Source organism: Acinonyx jubatus, chromosome D4 (genome assembly GCF_027475565.1).
Source record: "Acinonyx jubatus isolate Ajub_Pintada_27869175 chromosome D4, VMU_Ajub_asm_v1.0, whole genome shotgun sequence".
NCBI classification, from domain to species: Eukaryota; Metazoa; Chordata; class Mammalia; order Carnivora; family Felidae; genus Acinonyx; species Acinonyx jubatus.
The window spans coordinates 5,126,641-5,144,901 of NC_069391.1; the positions used below are offsets into that span (position 1 = coordinate 5,126,641).

At 60.1% G+C, this 18,261-nt stretch overlaps 1 protein-coding gene across 2 annotated transcripts; it reads right to left on the minus strand.

The window, feature by feature from the left end:
* Positions 1-4,245: 4,245 nt before the first annotated feature.
* On the minus strand, positions 4,246-17,987 carry PLPP7 (phospholipid phosphatase 7 (inactive)). 2 transcript variants are annotated; one of them, XM_053204494.1, is made up of 3 exons: positions 17,830-17,987; positions 15,582-16,151; positions 4,246-5,476 (listed from the first exon to the last, which is right to left on the minus strand). In XM_053204494.1, the coding sequence occupies exons 2-3, from the start codon at positions 16,030-16,032 to the stop codon at positions 5,112-5,114; spliced, it is 816 nt and encodes a 271-aa protein (XP_053060469.1). In that variant the 5' UTR covers positions 16,033-16,151; positions 17,830-17,987; the 3' UTR covers positions 4,246-5,111. The 2 variants fall into 2 exon arrangements, with proteins under 2 accessions (XP_053060469.1, XP_026891221.1); XM_027035420.2 differs by lacking the exon at positions 17,830-17,987 and having other exon boundaries at positions 15,582-16,618.
* Positions 17,988-18,261: the final 274 nt, after the last annotated feature.

The window sequence follows — 18,261 nt, forward strand, 5'->3', positions numbered from 1 at the left end:
CAGGTCATGGTCTCGCAGTCTGTGGGTTCGAGCCCCGCGTCGGGCTCTGTGCTGGTGGCTCGGAGCCTGGAGCCCGCTTCGGATTCTGTGTCTCCCTCTCTCTCTCTCTCCCTGCCCCTCCCCCGCTTGCGCTCTCCCTCCATGATAAATAAACATTAAAAAGAAAGAAAGAAAATGGATGCACGTTAACTATACTGGAATGAAAACGAAAAAAGTTAATAAAAAAAGAGGAAGTGATGTGTGCAGCTGACGGCTCTGTGGGACACTGGGAGGGCATCTGGAGACGTGCCTGCCCCAGAGACGTGTCCGTGACATCCGATGAAATAAAAGAGCAGATTATGAAAAGAATATGTGCCATTCTGCTTGGTTTGAAGTGCGTGTGTGCGTGTGTGTGTGTGTGTGTGTGTGTGTGTGAGAATTCAGGTGGATGGCACAGGGCACGGTCTCGTTAAGGGTCATCTCAAGGCAACATGACGCCAAGATGAACTGAAAGGCTATTTTCTTCGTGCCTGTCTTTCCATTTCCCCCAGCGTGAATGTATATCCTTTTCGTAGGAAAAGAAAACCATAAAGGCAACCTGAGTTTGACTATAACATGAGTGACCTTTCCCGCCTCCCGCTGGCTCGCGAGTCGGGCGAGTGTGGTGGGCACTCTGGATGCCCGGGCTTGAGCTATGGCCCAGGCTGACACCTGTGCGTGTCTGTCACACGTCTCTGTGCCTGCGTGAGCGCACAGAAGCATCACTGGGACAGACGTGCCCCAGGGCCACCTCTTTCCATGGTGGGGTTGCAGCATCTGGGCGCCCAAGAGCCTCATTGTAACCGTGATGAGACCAGTGCTCTGGCCTTCCCCGAGGGTCCACCCCCCCCCCCCCCAGGGCTTGTCCCCAAGCCGGCTCCCAGCGGCCTCTCTCACCTGTGAACTTCGACTTGGAGGTGCAGCCCCTCCCCGGGGCAGAGCGGGCACAGCCCCAGAGCCAGCAAGGTCTCTGAGCCCCAGCCACAGGCCCCGCCCGCCCCCTCCTAGGTGGCGGCCCCAGTCTTCACACCCAGCTCTGTCCCTCTGTCCCGCCGCCCTCGCCAACCCCATCCCCAAATCCTCAACAGACAGAACAGCTGTTTTGTCCCTTTTCTGGGGCTGGAGTGGGGTTCATCCCTCTCCCGGGATTTGAACCACGGTGACCAGGAGCACAGAATCCTTGAAGCTCTGCGGTTGCCATGGAGAAGGGGGCAGGTGATTGTACACCCGGCCCTGCCCTGTGCACCCCCACCCCAGGGTCCAGGCAAACCATGCCAGAGGCCAGCCCGCACTGGTCCCACCATGACACGGGCACACGCCCACCTCCAGAATCCCCAGCTCCCGACTGACACCTGCCCAGCCAAGCCCCTAGCGTCCTGCCCCACCCCCGAGGGCCCAGGGAGCACGCGTGGTCCTCTCCAGGGGCACGGTGGCCCAGGCAGCTCATTCTTTCCTTCGCAGGCCTCAACTGGGGGCTCTGTCTCTCTAATGCTCACACCTGTGCACGGCCAGCCTCAGCCCCATTTTATGGAGGGGAACACCGAGGCTCAGAGGGCTCAGTGATTCGTCAGGGCCAGAATTTGAAGCCAGATCTGTCTGGCCCCCACTCCCGCCTTGGCCCTCCAATCAAGTGACCTTTACCGAGGAAACCCAGGCGGGCGATTCTCTGGCCTACACCTTTGGGGCCGGGCCACCTTGAGGGCACCTGTCCTCAGGCCTCTGCCTCGCTTCTTGGAAGGCAGATACTCGGTTAAGCGTCTGACTCTTGATTTCGGCTCGGGTCATGATCTCACAGTCGTGGGATCAAGCCCCACGTCGGGCTCTGCGCTGGGCGTGGCTGCCCCTCTCCCCACTCTCTCTGTCACGTGCGCTCTCGCTCTCTCTCTCAAAAAAAAATTAAATAAAAAAGTGGCGCACCTGAAGCTAATACAACTATTGTGCACCAACTAGATGTCAATAAATAATACGAAAAGCCAACCCACCCGTTGCCGGCAACCTTGCCCCGACGCTGGGGGGCGCCCTGCCCTTCTGTCTTCCAGAGGGCTTCTCTGCTCTGAGGCCGCTCAGGCCTGGGCTCCAATCCTGGCTGTGCCACATCCTAGCTGAGTGACTTTGGGGAAACGACTTTCCTTCTCTGAGCCTCCGTCTTCTTGCCTGTAAAATAGGGCCAAGTCCCCTCCCCTCCCCTCCCCTCCTCTCCCAGAGTCAGTCGTGAACTGAATGTCAGCTCCGCTGACAGGTGGTTCCGGAGAGGTTAGGAATGAAGGAGAGGCCTGGGATCTGAGGGGTAAAGAGGAAAATGTCGATTCTGCACAGCCTCTCAGAAAAATAGACGAGGTCAGCGTTACCCTGATGACCCAAGCGGACACAGACAGATCAAGGACGGCCCTCGTGGCTCTAGAGGCAAAAATCCTTAACAAGATCTTTATCCAGTCCAATCCAGCAGTATTTAGAAAAAAAAGGGTACTGCGTCGTGACCCCCGGGGTTTATCCCGGGCACGCAGGCTTGGTTTACCATTCAAACATCACTTCTTAAAATTCACCAGGAAAAAGAAAGAGGGAGCAGGTATTGGCTTTGGTCACAGGAGTGCGGTCCCTATACCCATGCGACAACACACCCATACTTTCCGGTTGCATCGCTGGGGCTCTGGAAGCTGTCCCCTCGTCTCCCCTGCCCCCGGTCCCCGCCCCCAGGCTCTCTCCAGAAACAGTGGGGGGATGGCGGGTTCCTGAGGATTCACAGCCTCGTCCCAACCCCGCCCCCAGCTCCGCTCTCGTGGGCTCCCTCAGAGGGGTCCGTCCAGGATGCCAGGGTGACATCCTCGGGCACAGACCTTACGCCAGGCTCCCCCACGGAGGGCGCCCCGGGGTCACGCATGCCCTCACAGGGATCACTGTCATCCTCGTCTGACAGATCAGGACACGAGGGCTCCGAGAGGGGATGCCACCGCTGCCAGGAAGAGCTGGGCACTGGCCTGAGCCTGGGTCTCTAGCACCCGGTGTAACTGACACCCCACAGCATGTGCCTTCCAGACAAGGCTTCCCAGGATGCCTTTCCTCTCAAGCATTTGTTAGGCGCTCGGGGTGCCACCGGCTCCCCTTAAGCTTTAGGGGGGCCGCTGAGGGGCCTCCATTCTCCAGCATCCCCTCTCATCCTAGACACTCCAGAGACCGCCACCCACCGCCTGCAGAGGCAGAGCCCTTGGGGACCTGTGTCCCTGCTGGGGACGTGGGCCCGTCCCCAGCCCAAAGCTGGAGCGGGATCCACCGTGGACAGCAGGTTCCCAGGGTAGGGGCGAGGTGAAGAAGGAAGACAGCCTCACCCCACTCTGTTCCGCATCCCGTAAGCTCGCCACCTGGGAGCGTCCGTGGAAATGGGCAGAATGTATTTCAAAGGCTCCAGAAGCGGCCGATGTTCAACGTGGCAAGTTGGGGGTTTAAATCGTGGTGGCCCGGCCGGTTGGGTGCCCCAGAGCCCCTCGAGGGAAAAGACAAGGTGCAGGTGTCCCACACCCCTAGCAGCAAAGGGAACACTGGAGGCTCAGGAGAGAAGCCCGGGGCCTTGGGGGCGTGGGTTGGGGAGGAAGGGCGGGTCCTGTCTGCTGGGGCAAGTCCCAGGCGGGGGTGGGGGGGGAAGGGGGGGATGTGGGTTCCCTGCAGCAGGAGGGGAGGGTAGTCAGGCCTGAGGGCTAGGCCTGTGGAGTGCTCTGGGTCCGGAGACCCACCCACCCACCGTTCACCATGGGCAGCTGGACCCCTCTGCAGACGGGAATGTTCTGCCCTGTCCCCATGGCCTGGCAGAGAGAGGAAGGCGGTTTCCTCCCCCAAAGGATCGTAGGTGTTATGGGTCGCATCGTGGGCCCCGAAAGATATGTTGAAGTCCTAACTCTCAGCGCCTGTGAATGTGACCTCATTCAGAAATGGAGTCTTTGCAGATGTGATTAAGATATAAGTGAAAATGGGGGCGCCTGGGTGGCTCAGCTGGTTAAGTGTCCAACTCTGGATCTCAGCCCGGGGCACGATCTCACAGTTTGTGAGTTCGAGACCCGCATCGTGACCTCAGGGAGAACGACCAACCAGCCCAGAAAAATCTAGGAGCCCCTTAACCTCTGACCACCTGACACCACGGCCCATCCGGGGCTGAAGACATCCCACCCTTTTGTGTCAACAGAGACCCTCCTGCCTGGAAACTTGCATCACACGAGGAGAGAGCACGCAGGAGAGGGGTCCGCTGCATATCGCCTTGTATTGTCACATGAAATGCACATCCATGATGGGTACTTGGAAACGACCTATCAGGTCACATGGAGTCCGGCCCCTGGGGGCCAAAGCGGCACCGATGCCCGCGGCCGTGAGCTCTGCGCAGGCGCTGGGAGAGGCCCACGCGTGCCTCAGGCCCTCCGGCTCCTGGGCGGCCTCTCCCAAAACGCGCTTGAGGAGACGGCGGTTCTTTGGGGGTTAGTAGCTGTTCCTCGAGAAAAGGGGTCTGTGGTCAAATGCGCTGAGGACACACGGAGTTTGACAGGAAGCATTTGCACAGGACTTGTCAGAGCCTTTATGGCGACAACGGCCCTCGTGAATGTCCGGCACGGGGGCACGGTGTGCGGCATTGCCCAAGTTTATTTGACCACAAAACCCTTTTCCTTCCCAAAGCGTCTTGCAGGCTGGCATCCGGCAGGGCGCCCTTCGGAGAGTGCTGCCCTGAGCTGCCGATGACCATTAATGGCAGTGGCACCTGTGCTGGGCGGTGGGGGGGGGGGGCGCTCTGCCAGGCATCGTGCTGTGGGCACGGCGGGCACAGCCAAGCACTCAGCGGTCGTGACGGCGACCAAGGGACGGGACAAGACCCGGCCCCGCTCCCGCCACCTTTAGTTCTCGCCTGCCTTCTCCGTGGCGGAAGCAAAGCGTGGCCCAGAGAGGACACGCGCGGTCCAGGCAAAGGGGCAGAGAGCACCCGCCCCTGCCGGCCGCACCGAGCCTCCGGGCGGCCCGGCCGCGGTCGCCAGCCTCCAACCGCGACGGGGGACGTGAGGCCGCCGGTTGGCCGCCGTGCCTGCCTCCTCTCTCAGCTCCCGGAGCCCTGAGCAGGCGGCTCACCAGGCGGAGATGAGCATCTGGCAGGTGTTGGAGGACATCCAGACCAGCTCCACCAGGCGGAACTGGAAGTAGCCGATGACGAAGCCCGAGATGACGTCCGTGATGTGGTGGCGTCCGATCATCACGCGCGACAGGCCCACGCAGAAGGCCCAGAGTACCAGCAGGACGCGCAGGGGCACGGCCAGCACCAGGTGGCTGAGGAAGAACTTGGACACCATGGCCGCGCGGCTGGCGTGCCCAGCGGGGAAGGCGTACACGTCCATGGTGAGGTAGTCCAGGAGGCTGGGGTTCGTCTCGAACGGGCCGCGGCGCTTGATGAGTTTCTGCACGCCGGCCACCGTCATGATGTCCAGGAGCAGGGCTGTGGGCGAGAGGAAGAGGCCCCGAGGGACCGTCAGCGTCCCCTCACACCTCAGCACCCCCGCCCTGCCTTGCTTCCTTCGCTCCAGCCACGCTGACCCCCCTGGCGCGTTTCTACCCCAGGGCCTTTGCCTGTGCTGTACCTGAACTCCCTTTCCTGGGTCGCCCACCCGGCCCGGGCCCTCCCTTTCCTCAGCAGACTGGCCTCCCGACCGCCCGTTTACCGAAGCCCTGGCCCATCACACGCTTTCTCAGCATCACTCTCGTCTCTCTTCCCTGATGCCACACGTGCTCCGCGAGGGCCCGGACCCAATTTGTTCATGGGGCTCGGTAAAGGTGCCAGCATGACAGAGTGGGTCATCGGGGGCAGCACGGGCCCCTGAGGAGGGCCTCGGTCCTGACCCACCAACCCCGGCTGGTGATTCTTCTGGAAGGACCTCACTGACATCCCTGCGGTCCTGGGAACAGCACACGACTATATCCCTGGTTTTGAGAAGCGAAGGTGAAATTCGTGTCACCTAAGCGTAGAGTTCAGTGGCATTCAACACACTCACAGGGTTGGGGCGCCTGGGGGGGGGGGCTCAGTCGGTTGGGCCACCGACTTCGGCTCAGGTCATGATCTCACAGTCCGTGAGTTCGAGCCCCGTCGGGCTCTGTGCTGACGGCTCGGAGCCTGCTTGGGATTCTCTCTCCTTGTCTCTCTCTGCCCCTTCCCCGTGCGTGCCTTCTCTCTCTCTCTCTCTCTCTCTCAAAATAAATACACTTAAAAAAAAATACATTCACAGGACTGTACATCCACCAGTTCCCAGTTACAAAACATGCTTCTCACCCCCAAAAGGAAGTCCGGGACCCATGACACGACCTGTCCCTCTCCTATTGCCCCCAGCCCTGGCCGCCACCAATCCGCTTTCTCTCTCTACGGATCTGCCTCCCGTGGGCACTTCTCATGCAGGGAGTCAGACACGTGGCCTTTTGTGTGAGGCTGCTTTCACTCAGGATCGTGTGTTCGAGGTCCGTCCACACAGCATGCGTTGGTACCTTATTCCTAAAGCGGAATAATAGTCCGCTGCCGGGACACCCCCCCCCCCCCCCCCCGCCATTTGTGTATCCGTTCGCCTGTCAGGGGACGTCTGGGTTCCTTGCACCTTCTGGCTATTGCGGATGCTTGCGTCCAAGTATTTGCCAAGCGCCTGTTTCTGGTGTTTGTGAGGACAGGCCTATGGCGGAGTCGCACGGTGATATGGTAACTCTAGCTGGTAACTTCTGGAGGAACCGTCACACTATTGGCCGCGGCAGCAGCCGAACCATATCGTCCCCCTTTTACGGAGGACAAGACCAAGCCTTAGAGGTCGGAGTATTCGTACCTGCGGCTTGTCCTTTCTGGAAGGTTCCGCCCTTTCCCTCCCCCGCTGACTTATTCTCCCTCGTCCTTCAGGACTTGCCCTTATTACTTCTCAGTCCCAGCCGGCTTGATCCTGGCGGCCAGCCGGCATCCAGCAGGTGCGTCAGTGAGAGTGTCTCCTTCTCTGGGGCTCCCCCCAGGGTCGAAATTACCCGACACCTGTTCCGAGACCTCCGCCACCCACAGGGAAATCAGAACTTCCCTGGCGCTTTGGGCGGTGGCCAGCCACAGCCTGGGTGTCGGGTGGGCTCCTGGGGTCTGGGGGGTTAATGTGGACCAGGATCGGGCCCTGAGAAGGAGCCAGACGTGACATTAGTCACTGGAAGGCATAGTCGTCTGTCCAACTGGTGACCAAGTTTCTCAGCCAGAAACCCAGGCTCATCACCTTGGCAGGCTGTTGCTGGTTTAAAAGCTGCCTTCCCAGACAAGCGTGAATCCTGGAGCAAGTGTGCACAGAGGAAGGCAGGAGGGAGGGGGCAGCGTTGGCATCCTCAGATTTGGTGGCTGAAGGCATGAAGGGCTTGTGCCCGAGTCTCCCCACATGCCCCGGCCCCCGTCATGGCTGGTCAGGAACCACAGGCCAAGGACTGAGCTAGACCCACACCCTCCTCACTTTTTGGGAGCCAAGCATTTTTTCCCCATCGAAAGCAAATACGAAGATTCAGTGTGTGGAACAGATAAGAGAGGCCGCCCTGTGGTGAAGCTGGGGGCGGAGCTCCGTTTGGGGACCCTCCCCGGTCCCCCCCCCCCCACAGAGGCCTCGGAGGCTACCTGTGTCCCCTGATTTCAATATTTAGTTTTGAGAGCGAGCGAGCAGGGGAGGGGCAGAGACAGACGGAGATAGAGAATCCCAAGCAGGCTCCATGCTGCCAGCGCAGAGCCTGACGTGGGGCTTGAACCCCCGAACCATGAGATCGTGAGCTGAGCTAAAAGCAAGAGTCAGATGCTTAAGCGACTGAGCCACCCAGGCGCCCCTGTGTCTGGGCCATGGGGAATCCGCTGCTATTTCTGGCCGGTTCTGTCTCTTGAGGCCATAACGAGGTAGAGACTCTACCCCTTTGCCGCTGGCTGTCCGTGTGGCCCCGCCCATCCTATGCCTTGTTCATTCATTCACTGGACCTCCAGTTCCTGGGCACGGCTGGCTCTCGGGTAGGTCAGGCACGGGCCCGGCCCCGGGCTGGTGAGCCCGGCTGGCCGAGTGCCGTGGGGCCGAGGTAGCAGGTGGGCAGTAAGCACTGGTTATAGAGTTCCTCTCTATAACGGGACAGTGGTCTCCCAGTCCCCACGCTGTGGCCGTTGGGTGTTGAGGCTTGGAGGAGGAAGAGGCAGGACGGCTCCCCAGCACAGCTGATGCCTTCCCTAGGCCTCCCCCCACCCACCCCCACCTCCTGCTGCCAGGACGGGGCTGCCCGCCCCTCCTCCAGCACCCCGGCCAGCCCTCCTTGTGACCATGATTCTGACACTATCAGCGCATAATCTAGGGCCCAGAAATAGAAGCAAATGGAGCCATCACTCAGGGCTCCGTGAATTCCGATCGCACAGCACTGTCAACTTCCCTGACCTACATTCCTCCTGGCCTTGGAGAGGAGGCAACGGGGGCCCACGGGGAAGGTCGGCCCGGCAGGATGCTCGGGGGAGAGGCGCGGGACGGCGGCAGAAGCCCGTCGCCCCCGGCGCGCCGTGCGAGCAGATCGGGCCACCTGGCCTCCCTGGGCCTCCACCCCCTGCGGTCAACGAGGGCAGTGGCTGTGCACGCACCTGGGCTCCAGAATCCGAGGCCAGCTTCAAGGTCAGCTGCTTGCCGACCGCACGACCTTGGCACGTCCGCCTCTCCCAGCCTCCCTTCCCCTCATTGACAAAGTCCCGGAGGCCACTCAGAGCGCGGCTCTCAGGACGCGCTTCATAAACGGCGCCTGGGACACAGGGCTCGGCCTCCCTCACCATCCCGGTTGTAGCCATTTCCACTTCCGGCCCCTCTCAGCAAGCTGGGCTCTGAGATGTCCGGGCCCCCAGGCAGGAGGCACAGCCGTTCCCCAGGCCCTGCTGCCCCGGCAGCCTCCCCGCCTCAGAGCAGGACGAGAGACCTGTCTCAGCGTCCCCTGTCCTTCCCCACCCCAGAGACCCTGGGGGCCTGTGCTGCCTGCGGAACCAGGGGGGGTCACAGGGCCAAGGCCAGGGGCCAGACCTTTCTGAGAAAAGAGCTGCTATCATGGGAGATTTGGAATTGGCCGCTCCTGAGGCCTCCTGCCTGCCTGTGACTGGCCGCTTGTGTGTGTGTGTGTGTGTGTGTGTGTGTGTGTGTGTGTGTGTGTGTCTGCCCGGAGGCAGAGGAATGGCTGAGGTGACCTCTCCTGGCCCCCGTGGAGCTTCAGCTGCTTTCCAGCATGGGGGAATCAGGCTGGGCAGGAGGCGGGAAGGGGGAGGCTGTGGGTTCAGCAGAGAGCCAAACCCGGCCTGACCAGGGCGGGGGTGGGTGGGGGCTCCTTGTTGGCCGGCGAGGGGACGGGTCTGTGGGCCGTGACTCTCACTGGCTGGGGCAGGGAGGAGGGGTCCCAGCTCTTCCGGCCCCGGGGGCCGACCCTGCCTCTTAGCCCCCCATTCCAACTCCTCCAGGAGCTGGGGGACCGGCCGGCAGGGCTGTGGGGCAGCACCAATCCCTCTAAACTTTCTGAAGGCATTCGGCCTCAGACCTAGAAGCCTTTGCAACACGACTTCCTTGACTCGGCTCTTCCATTCGTAGAATATCTCCTTGGGAAATAATTAGGGATACGCACCGTGATTCACGGTCTTCCTAACACCGAGGACCGCACCAACGCGATGCCCTTGAGTCAGAGACGGATGGGATGTGTCGTGGCCAAGTCTAGACAATGGCGTGCCGGGGCCACCTCCAACGATGAGGCAGGTGTGTATTTATAGCCACCGAAGGAGCCCTGTGGGGTTTTTTGTTAAGTGGAGAAGGACAAGTACCAAACAGGATTGGCAGTATGATGCCGTTCTTATAAAATAAGATGTAAATGTGTCTATATGCAGAGACACAGAGTCCGGAAGGCTCCACCGACTGGTTAAGAGTGCTTCTCTCTAGGTAGGAAGACGAGGGTGATTTTTTTTGTTGTCTTTCTGTCATCCTGCATTTAGTCGTTTTCTTCCCACGAACAGGCGTTATTGGGCACATTGTTAAACAGTTATTTTTACAAAAGGACAAGTAGGCTGCACTTTTAGGAGGCGCCCTAGAATAGACGAATTCATAGAGACGGAAAGTAAACAGCGGTTACCAAGGGTTGGGGGATGGATGAACCCTGGGGACGTTCTCAAGTGAAGGCAGGGAATGGGGAGTTCTTGTTTAAGTGGGGACAGAGCCCCAGTTTGGGAAAATGGAAAAATTCTGGAGGTGGGTGGGGGTGACGGTTACCTACGATGCGAATGCATTTAATGCCCCTGCATTTTAGCGCTTAAAGATGGTTCACGTGGTCAACTTCATGTGTGTTTCAGCACAGGCACGTGAAATCTCTTTAAAAAACCAGTGCACGGTTCCAGCAGGATGTAGCTCTCAGGGAGGTGCACAGCGAGCAGAGGGGTGGAGTCGGGGGTGGGTGTCCCGAGGGTAGGTGGGAACCTTCTAGTCTTTTAGCACCGGGACCTCCACTCTGTCGGTGTGAGCAGTGTGTGTGTGTAGATGCATGTGCCCATGCCCGGCACCTCTCCCGACCTGGGCAGCCCCTGACTTCAGCCAGAGCCACGCCCCCAGCCCTGGGCACCCTGGCAGGGGGGGGACAGGCAATGCGAGGGCCCTGGCCTGTCTCTACCTCCCCTGGCCTGAACGATCTGCTTTCTCATCTGAAGAATCCAGATACCAAGGCCGGCTCCAGCTCTCTCCGAAGACTCTTGGGGGACGAGGAAATCAAAGCCACAGGCACAGGACTCTGACAGCATCATCTATTCACTCAGCTGAGCACCAGGCAGTGTAGACATGAGCCTGCCCAATCACGCATGGCCACAAGGGCAGCTGTCAGGACGGTGCGTGGTCAGGGGGCGGCTGAAGGCCCCCTCCCGTGGAGGGACCGATGTCTCACTGAGCCCCACGGAGACATGACAAGTGAAGCCAGGAAAAGGCGGGGGAATGTTCTCTCCCTACAGATCTGGCAGCCACCGGCTCCACAGGAGAGCTCCAGATGGGAAGGCCGGTCGGCCTAGGTAGCCATCAATTAGGGACAGGCAGGCGGCGGGGTGGGGGGGTGGGGGGCGGTCGTCACCAAGGCGTCGCTAAGAGCGGACCCAGTGGGTGGTGAGGGAGAGATGACATCACAGATTATACAGAGGGTCTGCACGGGGGGCCGGGTGGGTCTAGGGCTGCTGCAAGGCCGACGGGCCAGTTCTGATTTCTGAACCTTGAAACTTGAGGTAAAGGGACGCGGGGCTGAGACCATGTTCCCAAAGGGCACGTTCATGGCCCGGCGGGTCCTGTGAGAAGGAGGCCTTGCTGGGAACAACACTGCAGGAGGTCATTTGAGAAACCTACGCTATGTTAGCATGTGCCCAGAGTTAGGCTGTCACACGCGTCCAGAGGCCCATGACCCAAGCCGCAGGGGATGTTATTCCTGGGGAGGAGGGGGTTTAAGGGAAGCCCTCACTGTTTTGGTCATCTGTCCTCGCAATGTTCGAATTTCCCTTGCTAGAAGAGGATATGATGACAGAGTGCTCAGCGTCACTGATCATTAAGGAAAATGCAACTCAAAGCCACGAGATACCACTTTGCACACTCACTAGGATGCTCATTATCAAAACCCAGAAACCAGTGGGCGCTAGCAAGGACCCAGAGAGACGCGAGCCCTCGTGCATCGCCGGTGGGATGGTGCAGCGGCCACGGGCAACAGTGCGGGTGTTCTTCGAAAAATTACCCCAGCGCGCCGAAAGCAGGGACTTGCGCACCCGTGTTCACGGCGGCGCTGTTCGCGACAGCCATCGGGCAGAAGCAAGCCAAGTGTCCACCGATGGGTGACGGATCAACAAAACGTGGCGTAGCCATACCGCGGAATATTACTCAGCCTTGAAAAGGAAGCGACTCCTGATGCCCGCTACAGCACGGAGGAACCTGGAGGCCATTACTCAAAGTGAAATCAGCCAGACACAGAAGGACGACGGTGTGTGACTCCACTTTTCTGAGGCCCCTAGAGAAGTCACGTTCATAGAGACGTAGGAAGGAGAGCGGTGGGTGCCAGGGGCTGGGCGAGGGGCTGGGGAATCAACGTTTAATGGAGATGGGGGTTCCGTTTGGGAAGAGGAAAAGCTCCGGAGACGGGTGGCGGTGATGGTTCCATGACATTGCGAATGCGTTCAATGGCCATGAACACTTAAAATGGCTAAAATTTTAATAGACAGGACAATCTCAATAGCGACACTTTTATAGATCATGGCAACAAGACATGGGAGCCATGGTCCGCCAAGGACAGGCCCACGAAGAAACCGGGATGGGCTTGGTGAGCTGGGATTGGCCTAGGTCACCTGTCGCATGGCTCTCTGTGGGATCATCAAGCCTGACGCTGCAGGGGAGGGCCGAGGGAGGGGACTGAGTCATCTCACAGGTGTCTGGGGCCTGCGGCGGGGGGGACCCAGGACTGCTTTTGATAATGGAGATGGGGCAAGGATAGTGCTATGCAGAGTCGCACAAGCGTTAACTGGCATTAGTATGAGCCAATTGCTCATGCGTGCTTCTTCAGTGAGCTGTCCCAGCCACCCATTTGCCGGATGAGGAAAATGAGGCTCAGAGAGGCAAAGTCACGTGTCCGAGTTCCCACAGCGGGGCTAGGATTTGCACCCAGGTCCAGCCGACTCTGGAGTCCAAGGTTTTGCCAGCTGCTAAGACCCCTTTTGGCTTGTTCTCCAGGCTGGGCAGCATGGCCCTGGGGGGAGGGAACACGGAGGTGGGGGGGCAGTGCAGAGGACTTCCTCCTGGCCCAGCTGGGACCCCTCCCAGGGTGACCGGCTAGAACTCTCAGTTCCCAGGGCACCTGAGTTTTCCCTTCTGGGGCCGCAGGGAGCCTAGGTCCCAACTACACAGGCGGGGCCTCCGCTCCCAGCCCAGAGACTGCCCCCGGGAATTAGCTAGGTGCCCCAGTGCTCAGGGCAGGAGGGCAGGACTGGGATGTTCACCTGCAACCCACTGTGCCAAGTGCCTTATCAGCTTCCTCTAAGCCCTGGGGCCCCACGTACAGATCAGGAAACTGAGGTTCAGAGACGGGAACTGGCTTGAACAAGTTCACAGAGAGAAAGGGTCAGGGAAGGATTGGAAAAAGCCCAGTCTGACCTGGGAGCCTGTGGTCTAGGGTGGAAAGCTGCCCCCCGCCGTCCCCCCAAAGACTGAAGGACAGACCGAACTCTGCACTGAACCCACCTTGGCTACCTGCTTCCTGCCACGGAACTGAGGGGCTCGGTCTGCACCCCCACAGAGTGGAGCCCACAGACCGCTCTGCCTGCTCTGAGCACCTGCTGTTGAGAGGCTGCTTTGTGCCAGGCCCCTATTTCTCTGTGCTCTTAGCGCCCAGATACACCAGCAAAGGTGCTGGCAGGTGGAAAACTTCCCCCCAGACCCTTCACCTCCTTGCTGTACTCATGCTTCTGGAACGATGGGGTGGTACCCGCAGCCTGCGGGCTGACGGCGAGTGGGGAGGCAAAGGGTTTGCCATCTGGAGGACGTGGCTTTGGTCCCTGGGCCTGCCACTAACGCTTGTGTGGAGTGGGCATGTCCCTGGACCCCTCTGAACCTCGGTTAACTCATCTGTAAAGCGGGTACACGAATGCTTATTAAGTCGTTAAAAGTATTTTTAGATTATGAAATACAGGACATTCATGGCATCGTATTCGGTACACAAAGAAGCTCAATGAATGAGGTTTTTAAAAACTTAAGAACGACTGTCATTCTTATTCAAGAAGGGAGGCATCCCGAATCCGAAGCAGGTGCCTTTGGGCCCACAGCTGCTGGTTGCCGGAATGAGCCAGAAACCTCCTCTTAACAAGCTAGAAGTGCTCCCCGCACCGTCTCTGACCAGCTGCATGACCGTGGGCAAGCCGCCGCCCTGTGCCTCAGTTTCCTCCTCTTTACAAGGGGAAGATGCTGCTTCTCCCTCCCGGGACTGTGAGAGGATTAGAAGCGAAGGTGTGTTTCATGCAATGCTGGGCACACAGTTAACACTGAACACATTACAAATACAGCTTTATCACCTCCAGCCTCACCCAGGGAAGGGACCTGCGGACAGGGGCTAGGGAGCAGGGCTGAGAGGGAGGCTTCAGGGTCCCTTCTCACCCCTGTCCTCGGACACCAGACAACCTAACTCCCAACACGGCTTTCTGGAACGGCTGCTCTGTCTGGGGCTGTAAGAGCCCCAGGGAAACCTTGGATAATGAGCGCAGGGCTCTGTCCCGGGAAGCCCGTGGCAGGGCGCCTGGAAAGAGCACAAGCCTGGTGTCAGGCGGGCCCGGTGCAAATCTCTAGCTCGGAAGCCTTGGCCAGGTTGCTTTATTTATAGGAACCTCAATTTCCTAATCTGTAAAGTGGGAGCAATAATAGCACCAGTCACGCGGGACTGTCTATTCGGGACAAACAACAAGTCACGTAAACGATTTAATAAGAAGAACGGAAAAACATGTGTGGGGGGGGTTGCAAGGAAGCCCCTGACCATCTCCTCCTCCCCACGTCCCACCCACGGCATGTCCAGTCCCAGACCCTCTGAGACCTAAGCAGCAAGATGCACATTATCCTAACTTTATCTGGGATCGCAGCTGTTGGTGTCCCAGCCTACTACCCCCCTTCTGGAGCTGGGTTCCCTCGGCAGGGTTTGCTTGGCCTGAGACCTCCGACCACCTGTGCCCAAATTGGTGGCCGCACTGAGAGGGCCGAGGGGACCAACGTGGGCCCGGCGTGGAGGGTGGAAGCCGGGGTTCCCCTAGCACCTTGGGGATCTGCAGGTGCGCAGGATGGGGGTCGGTGTCACCTTGCGAGTGGAGGGGAGTGGGTCCCCCAGCACAGGACGGTGCCAAACGGAGAGATACCGGCAGCAGAGACGGTGGTAAAACAAACCAGCACCAGCTCACCTGGCCGGTTCCTCCAGCGACTCACCTAGGGAAGCAGCAGGTAAGGACTCTAGGCGGCCACAAGTGGGCAGGAGCCCCAGACTGGACCTCCGGCACCCCCAGGCCTGGGCAGCAGGCAGGGGCTCTGAACCAACCGGGGGGGGGGCATGGGGGCAGCTCACAAGCCCTGTTTGCAAGCAGCCTAGGAACTCAAGGACCCCAACCCATGGGATGGGAGCTCCCCCTCTCTGGACACTTACCGGGATCCCAGCTCCAGGACCCCCACCAGATTCTTGACGGCCTCCCTCGAGGCCACATCCTCCAGCACCCCCTCCCTTCAAGCCGCCTCTGGGGCAGTGGGGGCACTTTGCCAAGAGCCGGGCCCTTCCTTGGAGGTTCCCTCAGGGCCTCCACCCTCTCGAGGCCCCCGCTCTGGAGGGGGGCCCCCGCCTGCACATCCCCGGCTCTCTCTTTCCCAGGCTGGAGGTTTGCCTGTTTCTGGGGCACCCTTCCTGCCTAACCTCATTAGATGGTGCCAGGCGGCTTCTGAGGGCCCCACTCATGCCGGCCGGGGCGGGGTGGTGTGGGCTCCCTCCCGGGGGAACTGGCGGGGCGGGTGGCGGACGGCAGGCACACTCACCCAGGAGCAGGTTCATGAGCACCTCCTGGCCGGCCAGTGTGCTGCTCTTCACCAGGCAGAGGATGGTACCCCCGATCCAGGGGATGCCGTGGCCCGTGATGCCAATGAGCTTGACCATGGAGCGGGCGCTGGCCCAGGACGCGGCACGGCCGGCACACACCCCCAGCCGCTTGGACATGCAGATGTCAATGGCCAGCAGGGAGTTGAAGGCGATGCCCTTGAAGGAGGGGTTCAGCTGCATGCAGTCCTCCTCGGGCAGCTGCTGTGACTGGCGCCTCTCGCGGGCCCCATCGCCAGGGGACGGGGGCTGCGCCGAGGGGCCCGGGGCCTTCCTGCCCGAGCTGCGGGGCTCCGGGGCGCCCTTGGGGGGCTGGTTCAGGGACAGGAACTCGGCTCTGTTGAGGACGTTGTTGCGGTCCCGGGCCCGGGCGCGGCTCTGGGAGGCTGGCATGGTGACGCCTCGCGCCACGAGGGCCGGTGCCAGCCGGGCTGGGAGGCCTTCTCCCCGAAGACTGGAGCCGCCCGGGGATCCCGCCACCACTCCCTGCCTCCCTGCCTTCTCCGCAGCAGCTGTTAAATATAGAGTGCAGGATTGCACATGGCTGTTTACCTCCAGCTGCCACCGGGCTCCACGGGGACGTCAGTGCCAGCTGCGCAGCCAATCGAGCCCACCGATGCGGGCCAGCGCCAATGGAGCCACCGGGGAGGCGGACGAGTCCACAGCTGCGGCCTCGCTGCCTCGGGGCCTGGGCTATTTAAATCTTCCAATGGCTCACTCCCCGGGACTGGAGGAGTCTGGGAAATGTAGTCCTCCCGCTGCCCTGGCCCAGAGGCCCCCAGACGCAGGCCCTGAACTAACCCCTGCTCTTACCAGGTTCCCTCGGAGCAGCGCGGACCCCTGTGAGCCAGGCCCGCCCGCCCCATTGGCCTGGGCCCTGGGACCCCGTCCTGTGGACCGGACGGTGGGGCCACGCCAAAGGCCTCCCCGGGCACCAGACGGAGTGAAGGACGTCACTGACGGCATCATCTTGGGTCGGCTGGGGCCGGGCCCAGCACCCCCCCCCCCCCCCCCCCGTGACAGCATTTCATTAAGCTGGCAGGTTGGGGCTTTTGGGGCTTTATTCCTATTTTTTGATCAGTCTTGAATTTGGCTTCGGTGCATGAGAGTCCAATCAAATGGCAATAATCTGATTTCCATTAGAGGGAGGGTTGGGTGATCGGTTGGTAATGGATCTGCCTCTTGGAGGCTGCCTCCACTGCTTAGAGTTTTTTCGAAGGACAGGGGCACTCCAGCAGCTTCAGGCAGCCCACCAGTGGTTATCAAACGCCTGATGCGACCCGAGGGGCCTGGCACACACCACAAATGACAGGTCCGTCCTGTCCCCAGGAAGCTCAGTTCGGGGGGGGGGGGGGGGTCAGACAAATGACATGGAAATGATTGCAGGTGCAGAGACGTGGGATAGGGTCACAGAACCACAGCCTGGGTTTGTCTTGAGAATCACGGTGGGAGGACAGGTTACCCCACATGAAGTCCCAGAGGCCTGTGCGGCCAGTGCATGACGCAGAAGGACAAGAGAGGCTGGGAGCCAAAGACGGCAGACTGAGAGGGCCCAGCTGAGGACTTGGGGTTTGAGTCAGGCCTCTCTGTCCCCACCTGGGTGACTACAGGAACCCAAAGTCTCTACAGCCCTTTGAGGGCTGGCTGGGCCTGGGCTCAAGGGAAAGCCATTGATATAGGGTGACCAGAAGGCTCAGCAATGAATGCCCTGGTTTCACAGCTCAGGGCCTGTCCATCCAGCTGGGATGGAGGCAGGAGGCTGTGACCTTCCCTTCCAATCATGGAGCCCACCCGTGACACCCCACAGCCTCCAGGCACCAGGTTCAGAGCCTTCCAAGGTGGGGGAGGTGAGTGCTCTCTGGCCACAGGGCACCAGCCATGGTCTCCAGAGTCTGACAAATGGGGGATGACCTGGGATCCGGCACCAACTAAGCCGTGGGATCTTGAACAAGTCACGTGGCCCGTCTGGGCCTTGGTGTCTCCACCTGTAACATGGGAATATTAGCGTCTACCTCTCAAAGGCCATTGTGAGGTCAGTGAGATGACGTCTGTTAAATGCTGAGCAGGGTCCCTGCCCCACAGTGAGCCCTCAACCCTGTGGGTTAGGAATTGATCCTGTTTGGCAAAAAAGGCCCAGTCTTGTCTCACTTCCGAGTGTCCCTTTCAGAAGGACCCACACCTATGCCATACCTGGTTGGTGCGAAGGCAGACTCCAGGAGCCCTCAGTCCGGGGTCCCTTGCAGACTCCCCGGCATCCTTCTTCCAGACTGTTCCATTCAGATCACGCAGCCACAGAAGACGATGTTCCAGACTGGGTGGCGTCCCAGCCTCTTGGGTGGAGCACTGATGACCCGGGCGGCCTCATCCTGGCTCCTAGACAGCTACACATGCAGATGTGCTCGGAATGCGTGGGTGGCGGGCAGTGTACTGAGCTGTGTGCTCTAGCTCCTTCGCGCCCCATAACCAGCCTTTCTGTGAAGATGTGATACCACCCCCATTTTACAGATGAGGAAGCTGAGGCTCAGAGGCATGAAGGCCTCCAGCCAAACAGCCCAAAAGGGTGGAGGTTCAACTCCCAAGCCAGCCCCTGGGGTGGAACAGGAGGGCGTCCAGACACGGATC

Coding starts and splice junctions, on each gene's coding strand:
- PLPP7 (XM_053204494.1), bottom strand. CDS start 16,032: ATGCCAGCCTCCCAGAGCCGCGCCCGGGCCCGGGACCGCAACAACGTC. Junction 5,477..15,581: donor GCTCATGAACCTGCTCCTGG/GTGAGTGTGCCT, acceptor TCTCGCCCACAG/CCCTGCTCCTGGACATCATG.